General features: G+C 37.7%; 1 protein-coding gene across 1 annotated transcript; it reads left to right on the forward strand.

The window, feature by feature from the left end:
- The first annotated feature begins 1,169 nt into the window (after positions 1-1,169).
- On the forward strand, positions 1,170-7,929 carry LOC127636767 (prostaglandin E synthase-like). The gene is made up of 3 exons (XM_052117488.1): positions 1,170-1,406; positions 1,934-2,016; positions 6,083-7,929. The coding sequence occupies exons 1-3, from the start codon at positions 1,299-1,301 to the stop codon at positions 6,336-6,338; spliced, it is 447 nt and encodes a 148-aa protein (XP_051973448.1). The 5' UTR covers positions 1,170-1,298; the 3' UTR covers positions 6,339-7,929.
- The last annotated feature ends 2,010 nt before the right edge of the window (positions 7,930-9,939 follow it).

Consider the following 9,939-nt stretch of genomic DNA (forward strand, 5'->3'; position numbering starts at 1 on the left):
TTAAAGATTATACAGCAAGTTTTGGATTTTTTCTTCTTTCTATATTCTGCATGTATATCCTTCTTTATTCTCCCTTTTGCATATATTCAAATTCTGCATTGCATACCGTTATAATAATAAATGTACACAGATGCGCAGAGTCAAGGGAATTAGCTAAATTGTTAAATTCTCTGATGATGCTTTTATCCAATGCTCAAATAATTATGGACTCCAGGCTCCATAAAAAATTCAAATAAATAACAGATGTATGATTACTAACTTTTAATGAAGTGATAAAATAATGAATTATTGATTTAACTTTTTATCCCCTTTTCTCCCAATTCCAACTAGTTAAAGGTCCTCGTGGTGGTGTGGTTACTCATATTAATCTGGGTGGCGGAGGACAAGTCTCAATTACCTCCGCTTCTGAGACCGCCAATCCGTGCATCTTATCACGTGGCTCATTGTGCATGACACCACAAGACTCACAGCATGTGGAGGCTCATGCTACTCTCCGCGATCCACGCACAACTTACCATGCGCCCCACTGAGAGCGAGAACCACTAATCGTGACCACGAGGAGGTTACCCCAAGTGATTCTATACCCTCCCTAACGACCAGGCCAGTTTGGTTGCTTAGGTGACCTGGCTGGAGTCACTCAGCACACCCTGTATTCGAACTCGCGAATCCAGTCAGTGTCAATATTCACTGAGCTACCCATCCCCACTGATTAAACTTTTTTTTATTATTATAAAAAAAATTATTATATTTTCTAATTCCAGTGCTGCAATTAAATTACCTGTTTAATGTAATTTTTACAAATACAATTTATTTTACTATCTATATTATTTTATCCAGTCTGTGCTACCTGTCCCGCCTCAAACAGAACATCACATTCTTCAAATTTCAAGCATGTGTGGGAAGGCTTGGAATTTTTCTAAGCTTGAGAAATAATTTTTTTTGTAGTTTTTCTTAATTGTCCTATTTATTTTTACACCTTTATACTTTTTTTTATTATTATTATTTGTATTAATACTTATGTATTCCAAATGAAATTTGGCGAAAGTTCTGGAGTTGTTAATGTGCTGTGATTTTGAGTTGAAAAAGAGTTATCCATTGTGTGTAACCGTATGAGAGACGTTTCGTCATCATTTGGGGAGGGAAACCTCAGTGAATGTCTGGACATTTGTGAAAGTTTCTTGCCAGGTACTAATTGGAAAAGAGGATGGACCAAGACGTCTAGGGTTCGCATATAAAACTGAACATTTACACGTCTCCATCATACTGCATATACACAATCTGCGCTATAGTTTGACAAGATGCTTGAAAACGATGTATCGACGTGCTTCATCTTCTACAGCACGCTGTTAATTTTAAAGATGTACATCATTGCCATCATCACGGGGCAAGTGAGACTTCGGAAAAAAGTAAGTTATGGCACTTTTTATGGGGTTATCAGGCTATTATTGCATGGACTTTGAAAGTTAGATCCCACCTAATGCTAGCGAGTCGACGCGCACTCCCATTACAAATATCCGATTATTATAATGGCAGATTTAAGTTTTTTCTTCTTCTAAAGTGTTACTTCTTTTTATAATTGAAATCACATTAGTATATACTTCGGGGCCGTTCACACCAAACGCGTAGTTGGGTTAAAACAAGTGTCTTAAAATACGTTTGAACAGTTGGTTGCAACTTGAAACGACGTCTAAAAACGCTGCGCAAAAGACGCGGCGCAACGGTCAAAGACAGCCGGTCTAGCGCATGTTTACATGTGAAACCAACTGGAGAACATGTTCGCTGTGAACGGCGCCTTTATGGTCATTCCAGTGCTGCAACTTTAGATTACTTTATGCAAAAATGAAGTTGACTAAAGGTGTGTTATAATTAAAATGATTGGATATTCAGGTGTAAGTGCTGTTAAACAGAAATATAACGTTATGTATTTGGACAGGCGTTCGCGAATCCCGAGGATGCCGTTAGACACGGAGGTGTGCAGTATTGCCGCATCGATCCTTACGTGGAGCGCTGTAGGAGGTAATAACATGAACACAACACTATGCTACGTATTCACATATGTAGGCTAATTAGGTGTATTATTCATTGTGTGGATTGGTCTAGTTTGGATGCTTAATTAGACAATAAATATGGATTTCCATTTTCCTTTTTACATGTTGCTACACATGTTGCATGCTAGGCGACTATTAATTAAGCATTAGTAGTCTAATAGCAACAATAATGAGTAATTACAAAAAGCTCCACAACATAATAGCACAATAATTGCATTATTGGCTTTTTGCTAGTGTACATACTGTATTGTGTTTTCCATTTATCTTAAAAATTGCAGTTGTCTTTAATTCTGCTCACATTGGTTCAATTTCCAGACTAGCATATTTGGTCAAAAATGTGTTTCTTGTCTGGAAAAACATTGTGTGCTTGTTTCAGTCTGTTTTGCTTCAGTCATGCTCCCCCTGGCCCCACTGATGAGAAAAATATGCAGGAACCCTGGCAGATTTGGTCTTCCTTTAGTTACAGGACTTTTATATTAATTTCACTCTTAATCTAGAACTCTTCAGATAACGAGTTTGTCTCTGTGTGACAATGTTCACAGGTCCAGCTGGAGGCAACATGTTTAATCTATGATGGATTGCTTTGATTAAATAATTTTGTTTGCAGATTGTTCAAATTGGCAGACAGCTTTTAGTGTGGTAAAACTCAATAGCAAACAAGATGCATGGAAATGACAAAACACTAGTGAAGATGGTCAGTCTAGCAAGTTGTCAAACAGCCCAGCGCCTTTTTTTCTTTTTATTTGTTTATTTATTTTTGCCCATTTGTATTTATTTATTTTTTTGCCCATTTCTATTTTTTATGTTAGAGGTTATGAAGTCTACCCTTTTGACCTTGTGCTCAGTCAGCATGCCTGTTTGATAGACTTCAGTGTTTCCACAAATAGTCTCTTTTCAGTGTGTGTGAGAGTATGAAATAAAGAATGAGACTATATATTCTAACCATCTTTTTAGACTTGACCTCTTGTTTGGAAGCATTCATTGCTTTGAGCTGCAGGTTTTTACATTATTGTTTTTGTTCAGCAGCATCAACAGTAACTAATCTTCAGGAAACTCTTCTGGCCCGCCTAGTCCCTTACAGACTAATTCAGCCTTGCAGACTCAAATTGTGATAAAGATTTTATTTCAGCAGTCTGTCCAGAAATCACTTTATGTCCATAACCAGTGGAAAGTCTTATTTTCTGTAAATGGAGTAGGCATTTACTGATTTAAATCATGTGGACCTGTGAGGGGGATCTGGTGTTAGCAGATGTGATAGTCTAGCTTACCAGGAGCAAGTCCTGACAAGACCATTATTTGGCCTTTAACTACAATGCATTTATAAGAGTGTTTCATTACATGCCCCACATCAAACTTACAATTGGAAGTGTGAAGAAATAGGAAGAGGTTGTGAAAATAGAACAAAGGGTTTGGAGGGTGTATGTTCCTGTTTGGATTATCAACTTTATATTCATGTTCATGTTTCAACACGGACAAAAATGGCTTTTATGAACAAAATGGCATATGTGTAAAGTCATATATATTGAAGAAGAAAAAAAAAGGATTAAACCAATTTACCATGAGAGGCTTTAACAAACCTGCTGAAACAACAATGTGATAAAAGATGAATTAACAATTTTTTATTAATCCTATTATAAATCTCATTAAAAACATTCCGCCTCCTTGTAATATTACCTAACTCTTCACTGTTCGAACATAACTATTGTCTGTTCAAGCTTGACAATTAACTTTCCATTTTATATATAATTAAAAATAATTGTGGCCACAGGTGTGCATATTCAAAAGAGACTCATCATCCTATCAGATTTTAGAGCAGGATCTAAAGTAAAGGAAATGCTAAATGACAGAAGTGAGAGGGTTACGTTTATTTGCTCTAATGAAGGGATGGCAGCAGGAAATGGTTTATTATGGCTTGTATGGAAAGTCCTTTGTTTTAAAGAGATGAGAAGAAGTTGTGTAATGCAGGATTTCCAAGCACGATGACCAAGCTGCTATACGTCACTGCTGTGCTAAGATAGTAACGGGAAGTGTGAGATGACCGCAATCTGTTCATGTACTATGAATGTCAACATTATGACCTATTCTGATATTTTTAAAGGGGGAACAGGAAGTAGGTTACCTACTACTTTTTATTTCTATGATCTATTCAAAGAACTGCCACTTCTGTGACGCGTTGTGCATGTTTTTTGTGTGAGCGATTCAGTGTGAAACACAGTTCACAGTTTAAGATTGTGAAATGTTGGCAACTTTCACTGTCCAGGCATGCTGCCATAAGACTGAGCCAGACAGTTTATAGCTCAAGTCCTGATCAAAGCCAGATGTTGTGTGTACATTCTGCAACTCCCTAGGTCTTCTGAAAAGTACATTTCCATGTGTATTTCTGTTGTTCTGGGACATTCAAAATGCCTGAAAAGGCTGTAAAATCAGATCTTTTTTTTTCTTTTCTTTTCAGATAATTATATTATAGGCATAGTTCACGCAAAAATAAAAATGTATTCTCATATTGTCCCAAATATTTATGACTTTCTTCTGCAGAACACAAAAGGACCTGTTAGGCAGAATGTCATTCTCAGTCACCATTCATTTTCATTGTATGTAAAAAAGATGCAATGAAAGTGAATAGTAACTTAGACTAACATACTGTCTAACATGTTTTCTGTGCTCCACTGAAGAAAGAAAGTCATACAGGTTTGGAAAAACATTATTATATTTGAGTGAATAATACTGTTAAAGGTGCGCTCAGTAATTTTTTTAATGTCATCATGAGCTTACACTGACACCTAGGCGTGTAGAAATGGCATAATTCAAACACAGTAGATTTCAATTACTGATGCAATGTAGAAATTCACTATTTGCACGATCAGCCTTGATTCATTTAATTTATGAGTGAAAGTGTACAATAGCAGGGCGGTTGCTGATCTTAGGCGAGTAGTATTCTGCTGGTTCTAACATGGCAGCCTCCATGAGCGGACCCTCCCCATGTAGATTAAAACAGCTTTTATAATGTTACGCTCACGAGTTTGTACATATGTTCCAAAATTACAACTAATATCTTTAAAAGTACAACTTTTTAAATCAGGAAAAAAAATGACTGAGGGCACCTTTAAAATGACGTAAGCAGACGCTGACACAGGAGAAGGTGGTAATGGTGAGGAACGTGGTTTAAACGTAACAATTTTGTGTTAAGGGAAAACACTCATCATGAGACATACTTAAACAAGCATGGCCTTGCAGTGCGGCCATAATTCATAGTTTTATGACTTCATCTTCCCAAATTCTCTTAAAATAATAGCAGAAAAGATACAGTTTGTTTGTGATACATTCCTCTGTTCAAAACCTGGCAGCAGGTAATGAGTATGATTTTTCTCCTTTCTCTAAGAAATGCAGTTTTTATGTGATAATTTTTTAAAATGAACACCTGCATCTGCATTCCTTTTTAAAAGTGATTTTTTTTTTAGCTCAAAACCTATTTTTGAGATTTTAAACTTTTATTAATTTAATTTAGTTGAAGATTCAATTTGATGGAATTGTGTTATGAAATTTAAATGTGTAAATCTTACAAATAGGCTAAACATTTTTAGAGTGCATTTGAATAAGTTTTAGCCCTAAAATAAGTGAATAGTACTTGAAAAGTATGTACACATGAAGTGAAGACTCCAGTTATATCAGTGGTGTAATAAAAGCTGTTTTATTTTACATGGAGCTGGTCGTCTTATGAGGGCCGACATGTTGAGATCACATGCCCAGCCAAATATTTCTCATTTTATCTCCGTAACCACAGAATAAATTAATCATTGCTGACTGCAAATACCACATTTCCACAATGGTATCTTGGCCAAAACCTATTGCTTTTGTTTGCTGCAGTACTGCATCCACACCACCAAGTGTCAGTATTAATTCTGACTTCTACAGTACATCAACCAGCACAACATTACCAAAATTACTGAATGCAACATTAATATAGATGATAAACATGATTTTATGTGTTTGACTGCATTAACTTTGCACTGTTTGTGTGTGATTATTTTTTTCAGAGCACATCACAATGACATGGAGAACATTTTCCCCTTTTTTTTCCTAGGGGCCGTATATTCCATGACTGGCCCCTCATATTCAGTAGCACAGATTCACTTTCTGGTGTTCTTCCTGGGTCGAGTTCTTCACAGTGTGGCATACCTGTTATCATTTAAAGCACCAACACGTTCATTTGCCTACGTCATCGCTCAGGTGCCTTGTGTTTCCATGGCAATACAGATTCTTGTGGATGTAGCCTCATTTGCATATCGCTGAACAATATGGAGTTATGTGACCGGTCAAGACTTTTCAGAAGTTATAATTGTGATGCAGGACGGTGCTTTGATGACCTTTTGATTCAATTGTATGAATTTACTTTTCATTTTGAGATCAGACTCATGCTTTATGACTGACAATGTGTAGCTCTGCTCTTAAATCTGAAGTATGTAACTTTTTCAGTGTGGAAATACATTCTCCTAACCCAGCTTAATATGCAGACAACTATAAATAAGCCATTCATAGGTTAATTTTCTCAAAAACTGTAAGCAATGTCTTTCTGTGGCACTTTGAAAATGTATCTGTTTGTTTGAGCAATGCACTTAGACCCGCCCCTACAACGTTACTCAACCAATGATGTGAGTTAGGGGTGTTTGTTTGATGAACAGGAGATGGGGGGCGTATTCAGAAAGTTATTTTGAAAACAAAGTTTATTTTTGCAATTCCATTTGGTGCTGCTTGTGACAGAAATTACATACTTCAGCTTTAAAAACAGTTTGTACTGGTATTTTGTTGGTACAAAAATGCAGTTTGTAAATACAATACGTTATCATACAGATGAAGGGTATTTAATGGCATCTTATTATGTTTTTAAGATGAGGTTTGCATTTAATCATCATATTTATATATTTGCTACAATAAACCTCATTCTCCATGAATGGACATAAAGTCCTGCAGAATTCATACCATTAGTCTATAGAACAGCCATTATTTACATTGCAATGCAGTGACCAGCATCTTTTCACTTTCCTACTAAAATGTTTACAAAAGAAATAACTGCTGATGTCAATTCATAGTCTACATGACTGCTCAGCAAAAGCTTTCCAAACTAGTAAAGATTCCTCTGTTGTTACATCATGTGAGCCCTGAAAAGTCCAGGCCTTTCAAAATTATCATAGCGTTAAACAAATGCTGCTGCACAAACACTGCCTTTCCTCTTTGTCTGCCAGGCTTTGGGTTCATGGCATTTTGAACACAGCCTCCAATTCACAGCCGAGGGCTATTGCCCTGTCCTCAAGAACACTACTTGCACAACAGAATGCTTGAATACATTTCTATTAGGTCAAGGTTTTGGTAATTCATCACACTGCACTCTTTAAATGTATGTTACATTTTCAGTTTTTAAAAAATATATAACTTATTCACCTTTTATAATATTGTATCTTGTGTGTTTTAATGTTTAAGTCATTAAAGACATGTGTAGGAAACAATAGGTTTATTTATAAGAAATGTTGTGTGTGTGTGTTTGTGCGGTATACAAAACAAGTGAGAAAGAGAGAGTAGACACCATTATTACTTTCCTGTGCAAAAAGGAAAGCAAAAAGAATGGCAGGAAAAGACAAGAGGCCCAATGTTAAAAAAAAGTGTGACAGAGAGAACGCAAAAGAGAGAGGAATGTTATTACTTCATAAATCAGACCTCTAAATCTGATACTATACCCCAGACGTGTAATCTCAATCTTCATTGTTTCTGCATTGGAAGGTTTTTGTTTTTTTGATAATTGCATTTTCCATAAAAATATGTGCAGCAGAAATGACTTCAGTAAGCAGTATGAATGGAAGTGTGTTGGTTTGAGTTGCAAGTAAATCTAAAGACTGGTACGTGTCAGAAATATGCCCTTGCTTGCCAATTATTACTATGTGCAATCAGGGGTGGGTTTACGATTTCTGAGGCCCCAAGCATCTGACTAAGCCGGGGTCCTATTTCGAAAATGTTTGCTTAAGCAATGACATAGGATGAATTTAAAATTATGATTTAAAATACATTTTATCAACCATTGTAGCCAAGTACATTCAAAAAGTTTAATGAAATAACAATCTTGTAAAAGATAATTAATGCATGTTTTCCAGTTTTTCCGCAATAGTGTGATAAAAAAAAAAATCATAATTACCTACATATATTTTTTCAAAACATTTTTTTTTTCTTTTTGGGGTGCAAAACCTAGTACTTCACCCAGTAACATTTTGGAATTCAGTTGTTATTTATTAATATTATAACCCAACAATTATTTATTGTTGTCCAGTTTGCCATTATAATATGATACAGTATTATTATAACATTGAGGCTATGTTGTATACAATAGTAATATATTCCTGTCTTATTTACTTTCACCAGGAGTTTATATTCTGATGCTGAGGGTGTATTTTATGTAAGCATTGTAGGCAACTCGTAACTGTAACAATAAATGTCTCGGGTTACTTAACTGTAACCCCTGTTCCCTGATAAAAGCGGAACGAGATGCTGCGCTGATTTAGAGCTTTGGGAACAACTTTAGGTGTGACCAGCTGTGAATATGTGTGCAACACGTCAATTAAATTAACCAGAATTTATAGCCTCTGCTGGTGACATCATTGGATGCACCTGTAGCAGGGCTATAAATAGATGCGTCACAGGTGCATCGTCAGGTATTTTGTCTGAAGAGCAGTCCTGGGGCATCCCAGTGCTGCAATGAAGCACAGCATCTCGTTCCGCTTTTATCAGGGAACAGGGGTTACAGTTAAGTAACCCGAGATGTTCCCTGTCAAAAAGCTACACTTTGATGCTGCGCTGATTTAGCACTTTGGGAATGAGAATACCGCCGCCGCACTGTGGATGTCTGGACCGCTTATGGTTGTGTAGTTGTGCTAACAAGAGCGTGAGAGGTCTCAGACATGAGCTTGTGATGTTGACTCAAGGACATAAGAGCCCGGAGTGGCATGAACATCCAAACTATAAAATCTTATGAATGTGTGTGGAGAGGACCAGCCTGCCACATCACAAACATGCTCCAGAGGGACACCTCTAGCCAAGGCTTTAGAGGAGGCAACCCCTCTGGTAGAGTGAGCCCTGATACCTAATGGCAAAGCTTGACCGTGCACCTCGTAGGCCAGGGCAATAGCATCCCTCACCCATAATCTGCTTGTTGGGGGTCGCCCCCCCTGTTGCGGCCCCCATGGCAAATTAATAGTTACCCTGACTTACGCCACTGGCTAGTGCGGTGGACATAAGTCTGAAGGGCATGGACTGGACAAAGTCCTTGAAGTCTTTCTTGCTCCGGCGCTGTAAACGGCGGGGAGCAGAAGGCTTCAAGAATGACCTGAAGTACAGTCGAGAAAGGAACCTTAGGCAGGTAGTCAGGATGAGGGTGCAAAATTGCTTTAGCCATTCCTTGGGCAAAATCTAAGCATTCTGGCAAGACAGACAGAGCCTGTAGATCCCCAGTTTCTTTTTAGAGAGGTAATTGCCATAAGCAATTTGCTGAGAATTTTTCCTGCAGAAAGTCCGGAACTGAAGCAATCTGGAAGTTAACTGGATCTGCATTATTTGCACTGCACCATCTTTCAAAGACACCCCATTTATTGGCGTAACCTCTTCTAGTAGAGGGAGCCCTAGACCTTAGAATGGTCTCGCTAACTTCATGTGAAAGCCCAATGTCCCTCAGTTGGTACCCTTCAGGGCCCAAACATGAAGGTTCCACAGCTCGGGCCGGGGATGAAATATTGTCCCCTGTTGCCTGAGACAGAAGGTCCCTCCTGTCCGGAATCGCCCAAGGCGAGCTGTCGAGGAGAGACATTATCTCCGAGAACCATACCCTGTTCGGCCAGCGCGGCACTATCTGTAA

This window comes from Xyrauchen texanus, chromosome 4 (genome assembly GCF_025860055.1).
Source record: "Xyrauchen texanus isolate HMW12.3.18 chromosome 4, RBS_HiC_50CHRs, whole genome shotgun sequence".
NCBI lineage: Eukaryota > Metazoa > Chordata > Actinopteri > Cypriniformes > Catostomidae > Xyrauchen > Xyrauchen texanus.